Consider the following 21317-nt stretch of genomic DNA (forward strand, 5'->3'; position numbering starts at 1 on the left):
ATCCAGGTCCTAATCACTGGGAGTCTTAATTTCCTGCTGGGACAAGTCACTTATTATTACTGGGCCTGAGTTTCTTCTGAAAAAGTGGAGAATAAGACTGCATTTTTCAGCTCTGACAGTCGGTGATATATTCCATATCCTGGATTGAAAGTAATTTTAAGAGATTACCTAAATATTACATAGTACAAGAAAGCCCTAGTTTGGATTTATTTATGGTTACATTGTAATACTTGAGACTTCCTTGTAAACCATATACTAAGCACCTTTGTAACCAGTGCTCAGTATTTAAGAAACTAAGTCAAAGTGCTATTATCCTTGGGGACCAATTGTTGAAGACAGCTTTTTAAGAGAAATCCTGAGAAGGTGGAGGATTTGGGAAGGGATTATGCTTCTAATATAAAACATTTATTCTGTGTTTGACCTAGATGACCTCAAATCTGATGTATGCTTGTATTTTAGTTATTTGTTCACATTATACAATCATTTATTGTGTCCGGATCCCCATGCCAAGACCACCCCTCTATTTTTACTCGTCTCTTTTTACTATTAGGAGACACCCCGTTTTGCAGAGATAAGGTCCAACAAGCAAGCTGTGCCCTGAGTTTGGCATAACAACAATCCTTTGTGCTCACCCTCTGGTGAACTCAGCCTCAGCAAAATCCCAGAATTGTTTCACACCAGCACCAGGTGATCCCTGAGCCTGGAGAAGCACCTGCAGGGACCCTGTGTTCTGGTCATGAAACCCTGCTGTGAATCAAGCTTGTATCATTTTTGCTGTTACCTCTCATTGTCATTGTCACTTTGTAGCATTTAGCATGAGTACTGAGATTTGCCCACACTAAAGCAGGTCTCAGGGTCAGAGGAGGCCCAGGCACTTGGGTCTAGTTTCCCTCCTCCAATGAAATGAAGATTTTGCTTATGACTACTGTTAGTTAGGTCTTTTTATTTGTTTTTATTTTATCTTATTTTTCAGAGTTAACTGTGGTTGTTATAACCTGTGTGAGCTCTTTGGTATTTTTAGTTAACAACCATTACATAACCTCTGTGATTCTTTGGTCATTTGTTTTCAGAGTTGACTGTTCTTTTCGGTACTGATACACAAGCTGAAAGAAAGGATTTACTAAGTATCTATTGGATGAATAATATCAATTTAAAGTTATTTATTAATAGACCCCTCACATTCTGTAGCAAAAGCAACATAAATTGAGAAAAGAAATATACTCTTTATTATTAATTTGAAATATTACATGCACTTTTAAAAATTACAAACTCTTTATTTAAACATCTCAATAGCATCTTGTGAATTTGGAGGCAGCAAAAAAAACACTACCAAAGACAAATATTTTGAAAAGCATTTACAAAAATACATTGCACAAAGTCCTATCTTGCATCTTTAAAAATAAATTAGTATTCAAAATATTCCCATCCCAGTTCCCAAATTTAATTTACACAGGATAATTTTGATTTATATATTTAACCTATAATATATGAAATACCTGTACATATTTTATCCAACTTCTCTGTATAGGCATTAGTTCGACTTCTAAAAACAGTGAACAAATGCTAATTTATGGAATTTTTAAATACATTTGAGGACTGTTGTGCAATATACATAAAACTCTATTCAGAAAACCAGTCAGCACCATCATTTTAAGCCTTTTTTTGAAAATACAATACATATGATAACACAAGTGTTAATCACAACCAAATAAGCCTCTAAGATCAATCAAGCAGGAATGCTACATGCAGTTGTATAATATAACGAAAATCCCAATTATATCCAGTAAAAATGCTCTTGTAGGGGAAAAACAAAGGCCTTAACATGTAATAATGGCAGCTGAACTTGCTTGCTACTTTAGCTAAAACACTTTCAATATCATGTGACCAGTGGAATAAAAATACAACTGTTAAGAACATATCAGTGTCAGTTCTACAGCAGAATTCAAAACCAAAATATTATACTTTTTTCAGATCCTAATTTTATCTTCTTAATGTATAACCCAGACTAAACCAATTAATTTAATTGGAACAAGCATCATTCAGACCTGAGATTTAAGTTGTCTTTTTAAATCTAGTTCATCCTTAAAACTAACAAATGAAATAAAATTTCTTTATCTTGCTCAATCAAGATTAGGAGATACTATTTACTTTGAAAAGCTGGCTCAAGAATAAAAGCAAACCAAAACAAATTTGAAAGGTATTGCTCCCTCACCTAATCTCTATCCCATCCCACCCCCCTCTCCCAACCCCACAAATATAGTAAAGTAAAGTAACATCTGTGTCTGGGTTAAGGCAAGTACTCACTAATCCTGAAGAATAGGAGTTTAAGCTGCTGATAAATAATTAAAGACATTTTGGTTGCATTATTTTCCCCTGACAGTAATATGTATAAGGCTTAATAGATGAAATATATATACTTAAAAAAGTCCTCAAAATCTAATGAAAAAGCCAAAGTACTGGGACTAAAATCTTAAGGAACCTTTTAATATCTATTTGCCTTGTTCCTGGTGCCAGGCAAATATAAGTGTATAGATGAACTTTATGTTAAAATAGGTTCTAAAGTTGAAAAACAAAAGTAAATGGTTTTGTTAACAATACAATTCAAACTTCATACAAGAAACATCACCTGTTCTGCTAACTGATCTTTGTGAACCAGAGTATTCGGCATGCAGTTTCTCAAAGTGACCATTTGTTTAAAAAAAAAAAAAGCTGTCAATAGCAAGCTGAGCATCTGAAACATTTTATCAGTTGAATTTTCATGTACTGTCTTGCTGGCAGTCTTGTGAAGTTTATTATAAAGGATAATTTTGTCCCGTGGTAAAACATGCCCTCATCCAGTGTTCCAGGTTGTTTGGTATATACAAAAATGTACAAGAAAAATTATGTAGACAGTATTTTTACTTGATGAGTTCTCCATGTACTCTGAATCGATAGAGACATGTGTACTCAGGATGGCCCCAATTAGAAAAAATTCGAAGTTCCACAATCTGAAAAGCTTTTCCAGGGCTCTTCTTAAAAAAGAAAACAAAGAAACTTGCATTATTTCATATTTTTAACAAAAAAAATTCATCAATCATTTCTATTGAGAATCGGGAAACAGAGGTTTGAGTCCTTGAAACAACCTTAAGTTAATAAACTAAGAACTTCTCTTAACCTGAATTTCTTTATCAGCCATGATGAGGGGGTAGAGGATTCTCTCTCAACCTATGCTACTTCAAGGGGTCCTCAAATCAATAACATATGTATGAAAGACTGTCATTTTGTTCTTTTTACTTAGCTCCTTCAAAATATGCAGCATCAATGTCACTAATCTCATGTGGGCTCTGATACATGTTTAATGTTAAACAAAGGAAGAATTCACTCCAAAGCTCAGAAGCTGAGCTAGGAGGGTTCCAGGGTAAAATGCTATGATTCATTTCTTTCAGCCAAGTCAGAATTTATTTTTTATATTTAAAAAGTGAACTGTCTCTCAACTGAGTTAATAATCTAAATAAAATACTTAACAGCAGTATGGCATAGATCTGTGGTGCTAAACTCTTAAAATACACTGCAGCTACTGATGCATACCTAAGGATACCTGTGGGCCGCATGCATCCTGATTTAGTTTTAAAATGTAAATGATATTTAAGTTTAATTGTACTTTTATTTATTTAGTTAAATATTTCACAATTACATTTAAATTTGGTCAGTCCCACTCAGGAGTGTTGTTGGCCTTGTATTTGTTTTGTTTTTTGGGGTTTTTTTGCTAGGCAGTGGGGTTAAGTGACTTGCCCAGGGTCACACAGGAAGTGTCAAGTGTCACAGGCCGGATTTGAACTCAGGTCCTCCTGACTTCAGGGCCAGTGTTCTATCCACCGTGCCACTTAACTGCCCCCCTGGCTTTGTGTTTGAAGTCTCTGGCCCAGAGGACAGAGAGCTGGTTTCAGTGTCAGGAAAAACCCAAGTTACTACTTGACACATCCTGGCTGTGTGATCCTGGGGGCAAACCACTTACACTCTCAGTGACCTTCCTGTAAACGTCTAAAGCTACAAGTTGCAGAGCAGATACCAGTATGCATTGGTACAATACTCCCGATTTCCAACAAAATAACAGTGAAAATAAAGCCACTTATAACAACTTGGTTATTAGTCACAGCCTTGCTTATAGTATCAATCTAATCATTTCAGGGTACTTCACCAACATGCACTAAAATATAGTCTTTTCAAAGTGGAAAGTTCCAAATACATTTATTTCTCAATGGCAAAACACCAGGCTACTTGCTGGGGCTGGTGTTTAGAAACAGACAAATGTCCTTATTTTGTGAATATGTGTATATACATGAAAACCTAAAATTCAGCTACACTTGGCATATATATGGGGTGTCCTGAAAGTCTTAGTGCAGTTTTAAGCTTTAGGAAACTTATCTATAACACATCTAAATTATCTATGCATGGAGGCCCTTACCATTGCTTGAAATATCTGAAGTGACTCTCCTTCTTGATCATAAACAAACTGTCCTAGAAGCATTCCTTCTTCTTGATATTCACTGTCTAAACCCTATAACCAAGAAGAAAGAGTTGTTAAATGAGAACACTCTCTGTTGGCCAGAATTTTTTCAAACATTAAGTTTATATAAAAAAGAAAATCAAGAAATAACTAGCCAACAAGCCTTATCTTATTCAGGAGGTCAGAAGCTGACAGGTACACTTTTCCCATGTTTACCCAAGTGCCAGAAATATTGGTATATCTGGATTAGGAATCTGACGACCTGGATTCAAATCCCAGATTTCAGATCAACATGTGATTTGGGGCATATCACTTCACTTCTCTGGGACAAAGTTTCCTTAGTTGTAAAATGAAGGATCTAGACAAGATGATTGATCTCTAAAGTACTTTGCAATCTAATCAAAGTCTCAGAGTAATTTGATCTTTATAGCATACCATATATGGAGAAGAAGCAAACACCTTTTAGTTTTGACACACTTTATTTTCTGGTGAAAGTATTCTAGTGTTTCTTACATTTATAGTTACTTTTATTCAAATATGAGTTAAGGAGTAAAGGTTGAAGGAGGGTCAGAATTCAACCTGCTAGTGGCCACTAAATGTAAATTTGGCCACAGGAGTCACCATTTCCTCTATCTTACCTCCCACTTACCCCCACTCCCTCCCAACTCCCATTACTGGTCAGTTCAGGGCAAAGTCTGAGGTGGTTTAGGAAACTGGGAAGAGTAAAGTCCCTGAAGCTGCTTCTCCCTCCACTAAGGCTTGGCCTAGGGAGGGGACACCTCCCTACTCCTGACTCCTATCCAAACCCCTCCATTCTCTTCTTCCTAGAGTTCTGGGGTTCTTAGCCTGGGACTTGTTTTTTAAACTATTTTGAAAACTTTCAATAAAGCTTATTTCCTTTGTCATCCATCCTATGTATTTAATTTTATGCATTTAAAAACATTATTCCAAGAAGGGGCTCACAGGCTTTACCAGACTGTCAAAAAGGTCCATGACACAAAAAAGGTTAGGAACCCCTGCTATAGTCTCACTTCTATCCCCAAGTTCCCAGGTGTATGTTCAGAACACCTGAATCTGCTTGTTCTCTAAAAAGTAGATGAACACTAGTTTTGTCCCTTATGTACCTTATGTACTTCCTTACAAATTTTGTCTATAATATCTATCAGAAAAGAAAAAATTAAGGGAACATAAGACACACATTTTTAAACTTGGCTATTACTAGCAAAAACAAAAAGCAAACCAAAAAACTCTTTAAGACTATTATAGATATGCTCCTGGTAACCCAAGTTGGTACTCCCAATTCATTTTCCCTTGAAAACATTGTTAAATGAAATGGCTAGGTGCTATAGTACAAGACTACTATGTATACATCCACCACATTGTGGGTTAATAGTCTTTGTGGGTGGCATAGGTTTATCAAACACTATTTCTATAGGAAAATATCCTCTAAGTTCCAAATAAGAAACAATTTATTTCTAAGTTAAATGCTGCTTAGCTGACTTTCAATTTCTCCAGCTTTTGTTATGTGTAAACTTTCTATACAGAAACTCCTATTTTATCTATAAACATTAACAAAGAAATATACTTACATATATTGAGAAATCTTTAGGAGCACTAGTGATGTTGCCTGCTGGTGAAAGTGTCTTTGGTATATGTTCTATTGTAAAAGCTGTTGGATAGATCATCATTGATAATCTCACAACAAGGTAACCTTGAGATCCTTTAAATGCCCAGCAATTCCCTGGATATATGTCAGGCTAGGGAAAAAAATACTGACAATTTATGATTTTAAAACAATTTTTACAATTCATAAAATACTGCAATCTATCAAATGTAGGTGGGATTCTTTCTCATCTATTCAAAAGGATCAGTATAAACGCTAACACAACAGGATTGTATTAGAACTTTATGTTGGCAAAAAAATATAAAATCAGCTAACTTACTGAAAAGATATTTTTAACTGCTGATTACATTTTATTTCTTTGCTGCCTCAAGGTAAATGAGCAAATTAAAAAAAAAAATTCCACGTTAATGTCAACACAGTATACTTAATAGAGTCAAAAAAAGTAGCAGATGGGAAAATCAAATATTTTCTAACATTTAAGACATTCAATTTTGGTAAATAGCTATAAATTAAAAGTAAATTGCAAAAACCATGACTTTCTTATGCAAATACAGTATTGAAAACTTCAAAACGGTGACCCATTAGTAATGTAATCAATTAGTAGTGCAGCATGGTGCAGGGCAAACAAGCATGGCCTCTTGGAGCCAGAGGACAGGAGTAAAAAACCCCACCTCGAATGCTCACTACCTCTATGCAGGTCACTGCCCCCCCCTGTGCCTCCTCTTCCTCATCTGTAAAAGGAGGGTTGGACTAGATGGACCGTGAGGTTCTTGTAACTACAACATTTTTGGTAGCTTTTATAATTTTTATAAAAATAGATGAAAAAAAGTAACTGGCAATATTATAGCATTATGTTATAATTACTATATTGCCTGGTCTCACATACTTCTCTATTTCCTTTTGAAAAACCAGCAACCTCAGGCCAATAGGGTTAAAATGACTTGCCCAGGGTGACACACTTAGTAAATATCTGAATTCAGACAAAGTTTTTGAACTCAGGTCTTCCTGACTCCAGGCCTGGCACTCAATCAACTATGCCACCTATGCAGAAAGCATAAAAATGGGAGATGAGGGGTGTGTGTGTGTGTATGTGTGTGTGTGTAATAATAAGGCCAGTTTCACTGGACCATATAGTGTAGGAAAAGGAGTAAACATATATAATTAGGCTAGGAAAGTAGCAAGTAGTCAAGTTGTGAAAGGCTTTAAAAAACAAAGAAGTTTGTATTTTATCCTGGAGACAACAGGAAGCCAATGGAATGGAGCAATGAATTTGAGCCACAGCACAGAGATAGGCTAATCACAATTCAGCTATGGAGTATGCTTGTATACAAAAGCATCATTCTATTTGGGGGCCATGAAGGAGCAGTACTTGTATAGTGGGCTCCCAACCAGTAAGAAAATATCATGGGAGCCATGGAGTGGCTAGGAGAACTGTAGGGAGATAAGATTGACTCACACACTAGAAGCCATTCAATTATATACTGGAATGTATTCAGTATTACAGCAAAATGAATATATTTAACAAGTTAACATCTTCTGTCAGACTTTTCAAAATTAGTTGACATAACAAACCTCCTAAAATAATGTATAAATAGGTGGCACATCCTAATAAGGACAAAACTTTTTTACCCAAGGTTACCTCCCTAAAATTGTATTGGAAATTACCCACTCAATTGGACAGTGCTATCAAACAAAAAATATCTCATGGAAAGGATCTTTATGTTTAGTTCTAATGTACAAGTCTCCAACTCACACCTATTTATTTAAGGTTTAGTTTAACTCTTGAAAATATGTCAATTCATCTGTGTGAAAAGTACCCTGGTTGACATTTTACTTTAATTGTATTTGGATATCTAAGCTGGAACACGACTACAGAAAACAATAATGTATTTTAGACAAAATTCACTCACCTGAATGACAATCCGGGGAGACTGTGAATGGTACCACAGAGGAATTCCAAACACACTAATTAATGCAGTTTTGGTTTCATATGTTTCAGAACAGCGAGTACTCAGAATGCTACCACCTTAAAAACAAAGTCATTTTGTTTCAGTATCATATTTGACCATTGTTAAGAAATTTAAAATACTGGTCTTGGAAAATCCTTTTTTCAAGTAAACTTTTCTCAAATCTCTGAAAATTTATCTAAGACCACCAACTGTAGAAGTATTTACAATTTTAAAGGTTCAACATTAATACTGTAAGATTTGAATGAAAATAAGCACTTACCTTAAAATTATTTTAACTCAGTAAACATTTCATTACTTTGAATTAACTGGGACAAAACTAGTCTAAGGAATGTTGTATGCCCAAATGACCTAAGTTAAGTATGATTTTGTGTAATATGGTATAAACACAGAGCACTGGATTGAAAAGATTTGCCTTGAATCCTGGCCCTTCCTCCAATTTCAAATCAATAAAATGAGAAGAATTTTAACTAGCTGATCTCTTAGGTCCCTGGTCTTTCAGCTCTGAATCCGATGCACACTGTGATCTTCAACCTCTTATAGAAATAATAGACAACAACTTTAGTCAACTATCAATATATTTACAGAGTATAGACATAAATGCATATATAAATATGTATACATACATAAATCTGTTAGAGAAACAGTAACTAATCACAAATGTTTATTTACTATATCATTTGCAATATATTAAGAGCTGTATAAAGTTTTCTACTACTTTCTTCCTAATTTCTACCTCATATTTTTACTTCAACAAATCACTCAAGGTATCATAGAATTTAATTTACAAGGCAGTTTTTGGGGAAAGAGGCAAAGTGGTTTAGTGAAATTAGTACTAGATTGGGAGTCAAGAGAGATCAGGGCATTGAATCTCTCCTCTTACTTAGCAGTTAAGTGACTTGTTTCATGGTCACACAACCTTACAGAGCCTCTAAAGTTTCAAGTTTCACCTATTTCAGAAAAGCTTTTCTAACAACAACCTACAATAATAAATATACCAGTCTACAATTAACTTTGCCTCATCTAAATTCCTACTACCAACATACAGCTCATTTTCCAGTTATATTTTACTTTACTTATATTTGCCTTTTAACATGTATTTCACCATATTTTGTCTTATTTTGCCACTGAAATTTTAAGTTTTTAATGATATGTATTGTGTTTCATGCTTCTTTGTTCCTAACATGTTCAAGTTGTTTTTTTTTTTCCAATTTATTAAGCACCTACTATGTGCCAGATACTGTGATAGGCACTGGTCTCATGAACATAGCAGATGCTTATTATTTGAGGAATATATGGATATATGTGTAATAATATTTGTACTGCTTACCTCATAGGTTTGTTGTGAGGATCAAATGAAATAGTATACATAAAATGCTTTGTAAACTTTAAAGGGCTATATAAATGTCAGTTATTATCAACATCAATATGTCATCAAAGAACAAGATCAAGTCCCATTATAATAAACAACATGGGGTTTTTTGGTACTGAATTTCATAGTGAGATAGTACTACTGCTCTATGCACCAAATGAAACATGCCTGGGCCATTTATTAGACTAGTGGTCTAATAAGAAAATTTAGATGCAATAGGTCAACAATACAACATCAGCCAAACTTAGACATTATTATGGTACAATGAATTTTTGTGGTAATGGTTTTCTGATTGTGGCAGCAAACTTATAATTATAACTTCAAAAAAACCTTATAATTTGCCATTCTTTAAGAAAATCTGATACATGAATTCCTGAATTTAAAGCTGCATGAAAATTCATTATTCCATAACTTTTCTTAAAACATTAGGTGAGTTTTTCATCATTTCAAGGACAAATCAAGCAACTTTTGATCTTAGCACAGAATAAAATATCAATTTTTGATGTGAACATGATTTTACTTACCTCCAGATTCTAAAGCAAAGTCTACCATCCCTGTTTTGTCCTGGGAATACAGCTTCAGAGCATTATTAACAATAATACGTGCTTGCTAGATGTTCATGGGAATAAAAACGGAAAATAAGAAAGAAACATTTTGGTTTTTTAGTTTGGGAATTCCTTTAAACAAGACACAAATAAAGAATAATTATCTTAACTTCTGTGCATTTAAAAATGTTTAGGTGATTCTCTTTTTAAAACGTCCATTGCTACAGATTAACCCACCTTCCTGCCCATTTTGAGCAGAAGTACTTGCTTTTATCAAATATGTATAGCTAAATAAAAGAAATCAACAGACTGGATATTTCTGAAAATGCAGAGAACTGGTTTCTTCATTGTTAAATATTAAGAGTAGATCTTTAGGTGACCTTATTTACACCAAGAAAAGGCCTCAAAATGTGACTGTCATGAAAACATAGTTAGCTTCACTATACTATTGAGAGATGTGCATATAATTAAAAAAACAAGTGGGGGCCACATAGGTAAACAGCACCTCACTCAGAAAAAAAAGAGCTTTTTTCAAAATGCTCTCCTTACACTTAGGAACCAAATGATTTGGTAAGAATAGCTGATACGCTATTCTTTAAGAACTTTCTTAAGACAAAGACAATCCACTTCATCATATAGCTTTTTAACATTTAAAATTACCTTTTTACCTACCGCTTCTGTTATGCCAGAAATCCCCAGGCTGTCAGCATTTACCAATGCCTCAGAAGTTGGAATCTGTTTTGTCATGGACATATGGAGTGTAACATTCCTTAGAATTTGCAGTTCTAAATCTTGTAATAAAATCTGCAAGTCACCTTTGCTTACAAATTTGGAAGAAAGCCACTGTAGCAGCCATTCAAGAGAACCATCTTGCTGATCATCAGAAAACATAAGTTTGATAGTTTCTCGGATTTGAGTATCTACCTAGTTAAAAAAAAAATAGTGCAAGGGATTTGTGAATTTAATTCACCTGTTCATTTAAAATCACCAAAGCAATTATGAAAAATAGTTTTTCCTCCTACACTTAAAAGTTCTCCTGGGAAAGCAGAAAAATAAATAGCAACAGGGAAAAAAAACTGTAATAACATTTGGGTAGGTGGAAATACAGAGGAATATATCAAGCCTTAAGATCAAAAGCTAGTATACATATTAGAATCTTATTGTCCAACCTCCTCATTTCGCAGATGTGGAAACTGAAGCCCAGAAATTAAGTAATTTTGCCAAGATCACATATGTGGTCAGTGGCAGAGCCAGGATTTGGTATCTGATTTTCTGATTCTAAATTCCGTGCTTTTTCTATGTCAAGATGCCTCTCATTTTAGTTGTCCTAAATAGAAATGCAGCAAAAAGAATCTGAATGATTTCTTCAAAAGAATTCAAAGCTGATAGGAGTATTCAGTATGGAAATTTACCAAAGAGGAAATTATTTCCAGAAATAAAATATTAAGAAATGAAATGTTTTGAGTTTCTTAGGGAAAAAAAAAAGATATACTATGTTTTATACAACAAATGTAGTTCTGGAAAGGTCTGTGTAATTCTATTTACATAAATATAATTCATATTATACATGTACTTTAGGAATTCATTAAAGGAACTCTACGATAACCTTTCCATGAAGTAAGTCAATAACAAACAACCTCTTAGTTCATATGCTGTGAATACGAATTTACACATACTGGGTTTTCTGAAAGAGTGGCATCTAAGTTGATGGAAATACAGTATTTACAATCAGAAACACATTAGATTCTTATTCTTACTTTTTTGATGACTGTTCTTGTCTCTTTTTCTAGTTCTTCCTCAATGTTGGTATCCCCCAAGATTTTGCCCATGGTCCTCTCCTCTGCCTGTCTCTACATTCTTTAACTCGGTGATTTCATCTGATTCTATATAACTTAACATCACCTATCAGTCCATGAAGATGGCTGCCAAATCTATAGCTCCACCTTACCCTATTTCCCCTTTTATTCCCATGCACATCTATACTATATTTCCAACCTAATGCTAAACATTCCACTCTCGATGTCCCACCCTTCTTGAAACTCAGTATGTTGAAATCAAATGGTTTCTCCTCAAAAAAACAATGTATTCCTTCTAACTTATTTGTTTTTATCTCTCGACTACAATACCACCTTCCTAGTGACACAGGCTCAAAACTTCAAATGTAAGATTCTTCACTCCCTACATCAAAAAATTTCCCAAGTTCTGTCAAACTCTACATTCAAAATCTCTCATTCAAATCCATCTCCTCCCTTTTTCTTAAACAAAACAATTTTTTCTTATAAAAACTGGTAACATTACTAACAAGTACAAAAAATAAATGTAAGATGGATTATAACTATAAGGCACAAAATCCCATGTATTTCCATTTTCATTTTAACATAAAGATAATTAATAATTTTTTTGCATCCTTTTCAATCTTTTTTTTCCTTTCTGCACATTTATAGTTTTATTGCCATTATTTCTTCTAAAGTCATAGCTAATTTTTTTCATTGTTTTCTTACTCTATGACCTTTACACTCCTCCTTTGTTCACAATAGTTCAGGCCCTCTCTCTTCCTATTTAATCCATTGTAATAGCCTTCCTTTAATTTCTTGTCTCTAGTCTAACTCTTTCTCTTATCCTTCTATGATACTGTCTAAAGAATGTTACCAATGTACTATTCTGATCAGGTTATTCCTTCATTCAAAAATACTTTCAGTGCTACCTCTATGAAATTAAATGTAAACTCTTTACCTAGCATTCAAGGCCCTTGAAAATCTGGCTCCAAAGTACCTTTCTAGCCTTATATCATTCTAACATATAGAGTCTTCTTCATGTAATCTTTATTCCAGACTAACTAGAGTACTCCTCAATCCCCTAATCATCTTGCTTCCTGCCATCTCTACTCTTTTTTTTCAAACACTTATCATCTTTCATGTCTGCAACAGATTCCACTCTTCCCACCTGTCTATTGAAGTCTTCCCTTCTCTGAAGCCCCATCTCCAGAGCCACCTTCTCCATGAAGCCTTTTCCACCAATACTTTCACCTCTCTACACTGCGAGTTCCTTCAGAATAGGGATTTCCTTTTGACTTTCTTTGTATCTCTAGTACTTAGCACACAGTGCAGCATAAATTACATGCCACATACACATATATACATGTGCATATTCGATACACATGGCATATATGCACCACACATGCACATATTTATACCACAGTGTGTACATAAGTATATGTATGTCACATATGTCATATATATGTATATGGTATATACATATAAGTGAAGCAGGGCTTAATAAATGCTTGTTGACTAACTCCCCACCCCCAACTCCAGCTAAAAGTATTTCTGCCACCAGAAATTTCTCACAACACTTTGCCTAGGCTTTGAACCTATCCCATTTCTTCTTGTATCAGTACTTTGCATATGTCTACACTCTCTCCCTAACCTCAACATCAATTTATGTTATAGGATTGTGTCTTAACAATCTTCATATCACTAGTGTACTCGATATAGCAACTGTCTAATACATATGTTGAAGTGAAAGGAAAAATCCAAAGATGATACACTGTTTCCATAAAGTCTTCAACTTCCACCATAAAACCTATTTGCAATAAACTTATAACGGTTAATAAAATCTAAAATGAATTGGCTAACAGATATTTTGCTTGAATAATTGTTAGCTGGCATTCTGGAATCAAATTTAACTTTTGAAATGATATAACCAAAAATTTGATACTGATTATTTTCAGAGTACCTTGCCATCTCAATATTTCTGAAAGTTATCTCTTACATAGTACAGGAAATTCTTTTCTGAGGAAAACAGGAGGAGACAGAATTTGAAGTAAGGGTCACTCCAGGAGTTGCGGACTCCCTGTAGAAGACAGAACAAGGAAAGAAGGCCAGGGAGACCTGGGATCTAGGGATACTTTAGTGACCTTCCTGAAACCAATGGAATCTTTTATAGTATTGTAGCGGGGACCAATGCTTGAAATCATGGACCTATGGATAGGTGTCTACACACACACACACACACACACACACACACACACACACACACACTCTCTCTCTCTCTCTCTCTCTCCCTCTCTCTCTCTCTCTCTCTCTCCCTCTCTCTCCCTCTCTCTCTCTCTCTCTCTCTCTCTCCAAAAGAAGGACCATTGAGAGAATTATGGGAATTGTGTGAATCATACTGACTCCATCTTGTGACTCAATTTTGGATCTAGATCAGTTTCCTTTCTATTCAATCATGCATCTAGTCCAATTTCTGTCTTGTGAGAAAACTTTATTCAATTATGGGAATTGTGAGAAAACTTTATTGCATTGTTTGTACCTAGCCCTGTCTGGCTGGGAAGCCGGACCACTTCTACCTACTGCTTAGAAAGCCTTAACTAAGGACCTAAGTTATGTTGACCAGAAACCCAGTCAGATCCAAAGATTGATCCAAAGAGTTTTTTCACAAATATATCACAAGCGACCCATATGTCTTATCTGAAAACTGGCCCCATACTGGTCAGTCATTTACCATTTCCTTGCTCCTCTGAATACAGATACTTGTTGGGGAATGGGATACCTCTTTTTCTGATTCAGGCAATTGCACCTGTTTGTTTTCTCACTCCCAACTTGGAAAGTCCCTAATCTTTCTACCAATTAGAAATCAGATGAACTAATCTTCTATCCTGGTTTATATTCTGTTAATTGTTTTCTTTTAATGCATAAAAATCAATGTCCCCCTGTATTATGGGGTCCAGTGCTAAGCTGAAGAGGTCCAGTCCCAATTTGTTATGCTATTGGCAACCATGGCTTAATAAGTCAATATGTTCAAAAGCTTGGGGAAAAAAAATTCCACCTGTTTATATTTTACAAGACATACCCTAACCTTAATACTACTGATGTTGACAAAAGAGAAAAGTTTGCAATTATAAAATACAGCATGTACAAACAGAAATGAATTTGAAGTCATAATACTTCATTTCAAAGCCCAGCTCTGCCTTTTACTAGATATATGATTTTAAAGCAAATCACTTCATCTTTCTGGGGCTCAATAACAGTATTCGACTAGATAATCTCTCAGGTTCTTTCCACCATTAAATCTATTAATCCATTTAGAAGTTTTCAATAATATATCAAAAACTATATACACAATAATAATTAACAAAGAACTTCATTTCATGAACTTAAGAAATATTAATACACACTTAATATCTCAGATCATAAAATATGTCAATAACCAAATGTTTACTTTTTCGTGCATTGTCTCTACTTTCTCACAGCTAGTCTTCAAGTCTTGCCAAGTTAATAATTCTGATTTCAGATGACCCAGTTCCAGTTCTAGATGCTTAACTCTGGACAGAAGATGTTGTCGTTCATCAACTCCACTAGTAAACCAAATGGAGAAGAAAGATAAATTTACTCCAAAACCACATTAAATACCAAAAATAAATTAAGCCATTAAAAATAAAGACTATGAGGATGTAACACATCTTACAAAAAAAGATCACATTATGAAAACTGAACATCTTGTCCACAAATGAAAACTACTATAAATATGTGCAATGACAATGTTCTTAAAAGAAAAAAAAAACCTCAATTGTTACTGCTAAATTAAACAGAAGGGACAATAAAAATACAGAATTTTTGAGTACTTACAGGGTGGACACAGCTATATTCTGGGAATTCATAATTCTACCTACAGTCTGAAGATCTGAGGCTCTCTCTCTCCCTCTCCCTCCCTCCTCTATTTCTCCTTCTCTCTCCCTTTCTTTTTCTCTTTCCCTTTCTCTTAGATCAAGCCTCTCCATCTTTATTAAAACAGGTCTGATAGACTTATAAAGTTGCTATAGAGTGAGTTAAGATCTTTATTTTGTAATTTTCTAATGTACTTGTGATTAATCCTACTTTCTGTTCACAGAAATCCAAAAAACTCTGAAGACATTCCACCAACAGAAGCCTTAGGCAGTATCAACGAAAAAATTGCCCCAAAGCTCAGTGCCTTGTTGGGTATCATCCAAAGTGGGACTGAGGTGTGCTCTGATCACATAAAGCACGTCATGACCTCAATTAAAATCATGCCTGACACAAATAATAATCCTTCTGCAATCACCAATTTCTGTAAAGTAGGAAAAAGTACCTAAGAATCAAAATATATTAAAAAATATTCATACCTAATTATTCTTGACTTGGTCTGATCTAATTCTTCCTGGATAAGCTGAAAAATATAAAAACAATAACTAAATAGAGAATGTACACATTTGTCTTTTAACATTTTAAGTATGTATTAGCTAATTTGGGAAGATACATTTACCAAAGTAGGCTAAGTTCTAGTAAGGTTTCATCCACAGGAAATCTATAATGGAAAAACCATTTGCCTCTTTTCCTCAATTGTTGAAATAAAACCACTTCAACCAAAGATGGAAATAATCTGATTGAATTTATTATCACAATCTTTAAAAAGTAGCCACTAGGATAAGTCAAAGAGTGGGAAAGAGAAAAGAATCATACTTTTATCTTTAAAGAGTCAGCATTACTTATTAGTGAATAATTTGGTCCTTAACTGACCATGTCCACCCCACATAGTTGGATATCTTAGATCATGGTGAAATTTTCCTTTAAACTATGATAAGGCTTAATACTGTGACTTTGAGATTAAATCTACAATCATAACTGAAAAAGTGAGACTATGAGGATAAACAGAAGATGGAATAAGAATCTCTCCCAATTCCTTGATTCTTGAGATCTAAGGATCTGATCAACTCTTATGACCTATCATTTAGAAGAAGCTTCTCCTTTAATTACAGACTACCATATTTTGGTGTGTGACTTAAGGACACTGGTCTTATCACTTTATATATTTAAAATCTAATACAATGTAGCCAACAAGATGATGTTAGCAGATTAACTGAGTTGGAAATGGAATCCACTGTAGTTGTAACACCTTTTGAAAAACATATCAACAGATCAATATAAATTTATTAAGCACTTATAATTATTATTATTATTATTATTTGTTAAGGCAATTGGGGTTGACTTGCCCAGGGTCACACAGCTAGTAAGTGTCAAGTGTTTGGCCTGAGGCCGGATTTGAACTCAGGTCCTCCTGACGTCAGGGCCGGTGCTCTATCCACTGCGCCACCTAGCTTGCCCCTATTAAGCACTTATGCACCAGGCACTGTGCTAACCACTGAGGATACCAAGACAAAAATGAAATGGCCATTGCTCTCCAAAAACTTATTTTAAATATCAGTTGACATTTCTTTTAGACAATGTTGCAAAGACATATACAGGAATTTATTAAGTTGTTTAAAATGCCTAAAAAACTACTTAACCCAGCAGATGAAAAGTAGCGATTATTACAGAAAATGGAGAAAATGTATTGATATACCTCTCATTTCCTTCCCACATTTAAAGATTATCAATAATAACAATGACACAGCATACCAAAATTTGTGGGATATTGCCAAAGTAGGACTTAGGAGAAAATTTATATTTCTGAGCTCATATATCAAGAAAAAAGAGAAAGAACAGATCAACAAATTGGCCATACAATTTTAAAAAATCATAAAACTAGCAAATTGAAAATTCTCAATTAAACATCAGAATAGAAATCCTGAAAATGAAAGAATAAGATAATAAAATTAAAAGCAAAAAAACTGAATAACCATTGAAATGAAAATAGGAGCTGGAGTTTGGGGGAAAAAAAAACAATAAAATTGATAAATCACTGGCCAATTTGATTTTAAAAAAGAAAATGAAATACCAGTATCAAAAATGAAAAAGCTGAATTGACAACCAAATGAAATAAAAGCAATTATTAGGAATTAATGTGCCCAAACAAATGTCAATAAAACTGACAGTCTTGATGAAATGGATAAAAGTTTACAAAAATATAAATTACCAAGATTAACAGAAAAGGAAATAGAATACTTAAATAACTCTATCTTAGAAAAAAAGATTGAACAAGCTATAAACAAACTCCTTAGGACCAGGTGTATTTACAAGCATATTCTACCAAACATTTAAAGAATAATTAACCTCAGGACTACATAAAATGTTTGAAAAAAATAAAGGAATCCTACCAAATTCCTTCTACAGAAATATGGTCTTGATACCTAAACCAAGGACAGTCAGAACAGAAAAAGAAAACTATAGGCCAATTTCCCTAATGAATATAGATGCAAAAATTTTAAAATTACAGCAATGTATCACAAAGATCATACAGAATGTCCAAACAGGATTTATACTAGGAATGCAGGGCTGGTTTAATATTAGGAAAACTATAAATAAAACTGACTATATTAACAACAAAAATCATATTATTCTTTCAACAGATATTAAAAAAGCTTTTGTCAAAATATAATAGCCATTCCTGTTAAAAGGAAAAAAAAACCCTAGAGAGCATAGAAATAAATGGAGCTTTTCTTAGGATAAATAGTATCTATCTAAAACCAAAAGCAAGCATTATCTGTAATGGAGATAAGCTAGAATTATTTCTAATAAGATGGGGGGAGGAGGGGAAAGCAGGGAAGCCCATTATCACCATTACTATTCAATACTGTACTAGAAATGCTAACTGTAGCAATAAGATAAGAAAAAGATTTTGAAGGAATAAGCATAGGCAATGAGGAAACAAAACTATTGTTCTCTGCAGATGATCTGATGGTTTACTTAGAAAACCTTAGAGAGTCAACTAAAAAACTAACAAACTATTAAAAACTTTAACAAAGTTGCAGGACAGTAAAATAAACCCACACAAATTACCAGTACTTCTGCATATTGCAAAACAAAAGCAAACAAAAAAAAAACAAACCAGCAGAAAGAGATAGAGAAATATCATTTAAAATTACCACAGACAGCATAAAATACTTGGAAGTCTACCTGACACAACATACAGGAATATATGAACACAATTACAAAACACTCTTCACACAAATAAAGATCAAAATAATTGGAGAAATATTAAATAGTTTACAGTAGGCCAAGTCAATACAATAAAAAATGACAATACTACCTAAATTAATTTACTTATTCATTGCCATACTAATCTAATTATCAATTACTTTATACAGCTGGAAAAAATATCACAACAAAATTTATTTGGAGAAAGAAAAGGTCCAAACTATCAAGAGAATCAATGGGAAAAAATGAGAAGGGGGATAAGCAGTATCAGATCTCAAACTACACCACAAAGCTATAATCATCAAAGCAATTTGGCAGTAGGTAAAACTAGTAAGTAGTAAAGTAGGTAGTAAAGAGGTTGATCAATAGAACAGACAAGATATACCATATATAGAAGCCAATGAGCACAGTACCCTAATGTTTGATAAACCCAATGATCATAGCAGTTGGGGCAAGAACTCGTTGACAAAAATTTTGGGGAAAATTGGAAAGTAGTCTGGCAGAAATAAGGCACAGACCAACATCCCATGCCATATACCATATACCAAAGAGAAGCTCAAAATAGCTACATGATTTAGACATAAAGAGTGCTATCATAAGCAAATTAGTGGAGCATGTAAGAAATTACCTGGCAGATCTATGGATAGAGGAAGAGTTCATGATGAAACAAGTGATAGAAAGGTTCATAGGAAGCAAAATAAGTCATTTTGATAACACAAAATTAAAAGTTGTTGTATAAATAAAACCAATGCAGCTATAATTAAAAACGAGAAATTGGGACAAAACCTGTGCAGCAAGTTTTCCGATAAAAGTCTCATTTCCAAAATATATAGGGAACTCAGTCAAATTTATAAGAATAATAGCCATTCCCCAATTGATAAAAGGTCAAAGGATATGAATAGATAGTTTTCAGTTTTCAAGCAATCATTAGTCATAGGAAAAAAAATTCTAAATCACTAATTATCAGAGAAATGCAAATTAAGACAACTCTGAGGTACCATCTCACTCCAATTAGATTGGTTAAGATGACAAAAAAGGAAAATGATAATCCTGGAGGGGATTATAGATATGGGAAAATAGATATGATAACGCACTGTTGGTGGAACTGTGAACTAGTCTAATCAATCTGGAAAGCAAATTGGAACTATGCCCCAAAAGCTATTAAACCATACATACTCTCTGATCCAACAATACTACTTTTAGGCTTACACTCCCAAAGAGATCAAAGAAGAAAAAAACTCATATATGTAAAAAAATTTTTTTTGTGGTATCAAAGAATTACAAACTGAGAAAATGCCCATCGATTGGGGAATGAATAAACAAGTGAGAGTATATGCATATAATGGAACACTATTGTGCTATAAGAAATAATGAAAGGGACAGTTTCGGAAAAACCTATAAAACTTTATAAACTAATGCAAAGTGAAGTGAGCAGAACAAGGAGAACAATCTACATAGTAACAGCGATATTGTAAAGATGATTGACTATGAAAGACTTAGCAACTCTGACCACAATGACGCACCATAATTCTAAAGGACTTATGATGAAAAATGCTATCTATCTCCAGACAGAGAACTACTGATAGTGTTATTTTTTTTCTTTTTCTTTTTTACAGAACATGGCTAATGAAGAAATTTGTTTTATATGACTTCATATTGCAATGAGTTCTTTATTTCTTGCCTGCTCATTGGGTGAGAGAGAGTTTGGGGGAGGGAGAGAATCTGGAACTTAAAATAAAATTCATTTTTTTTTTAAAAAAGGAAATAATGCCAGGGATAGTTTCAGAAAAACCTAGGAAGAATTTTCTGAACTGATGCAAAGTGAAATAAGCAGAACCAGGAGAGCAATCTACATAGTAACAGCTTTAAATTTAACAGTTGTTTAAAGATAATCAAATTTGAAAGACTTACGAACTCTAGTCAATACAATCACCAATCATAATTCCAAAGGACTCATGGTGAAACATGTTATCCACCTCCAGAGAGAGAACTGATAGACTCAAGATGCAGATTAAAGAATATTTTCTTCTCTATCTTTTCTTTTTCTTTTTGGACATGGATAATATGGAAAAGAAAATTTCATGTCCATACATGTTTCATGAGAGTCAATTATAAGATATGTGAGCATGGCTAGTGATATACTATAAATGCTCTCCCATTTCCAAACTTGGAATTTGATTTGGTTCTTTTTTTTGTTGTTTTATGGGTGTTTTTTTTTTGGAGGGGTGGGGCTAGGCAATTGGGTTAAGTGACTTGCCTAGGGTCGCACAGCTAGTAAGTGTTATGTGTCCGAGGCCGGATTTGAACTCAGGTCCTCCTGAATCCAGGGCCAGTGCTCTATCCATTGTGTCACCTAGCTACTCCACAATTTGTTTTTAGAGTTGGAGTGGCATAGGTGTACTTCTAATACATAGTTCCCTACACAGAGTAGGTATTTAATAAATCTTTGT

At 34.0% G+C, this 21317-nt stretch overlaps 1 protein-coding gene across 17 annotated transcripts in view; it reads right to left on the reverse strand.

Annotated features, from left to right (window-relative positions):
- Window positions 1-1203: 1203 nt before the first annotated feature.
- LOC114052104 (SUN domain-containing protein 1-like) overlaps window positions 1204-21317 on the reverse strand; it is a 62847-nt gene continuing 42733 nt past the window's right edge. For 10 of the 17 annotated variants that reach the window (XM_027874567.1, XM_027874568.1, XM_027874572.1 and 7 more), the window contains 8 exons: window positions 16137-16180; window positions 15215-15350; window positions 10655-10918; window positions 9974-10058; window positions 8021-8136; window positions 6076-6243; window positions 4445-4537; window positions 1204-3011 (listed from right to left, as the gene is read on the reverse strand). In XM_027874567.1, coding sequence (XP_027730368.1) covers window positions 2898-3011; window positions 4445-4537; window positions 6076-6243; window positions 8021-8136; window positions 9974-10058; window positions 10655-10918; window positions 15215-15350; window positions 16137-16180 — 1020 coding nt within the window. In that variant the 3' untranslated portion in view covers window positions 1204-2897. The remainder of the gene's footprint in view (window positions 3012-4444; window positions 4538-6075; window positions 6244-8020; window positions 8137-9973; window positions 10059-10654; window positions 10919-15214; window positions 15351-16136; window positions 16181-21317) is intronic. The other 7 variants (XM_027874582.1, XM_027874580.1, XM_027874579.1 and 4 more) reach the window with 2 other exon arrangements.

Source organism: Vombatus ursinus, unplaced genomic scaffold (assembly GCF_900497805.2).
Source record: "Vombatus ursinus unplaced genomic scaffold, bare-nosed wombat genome assembly UNPS02014807.1, whole genome shotgun sequence".
NCBI classification, from domain to species: domain Eukaryota; kingdom Metazoa; phylum Chordata; class Mammalia; order Diprotodontia; family Vombatidae; genus Vombatus; species Vombatus ursinus.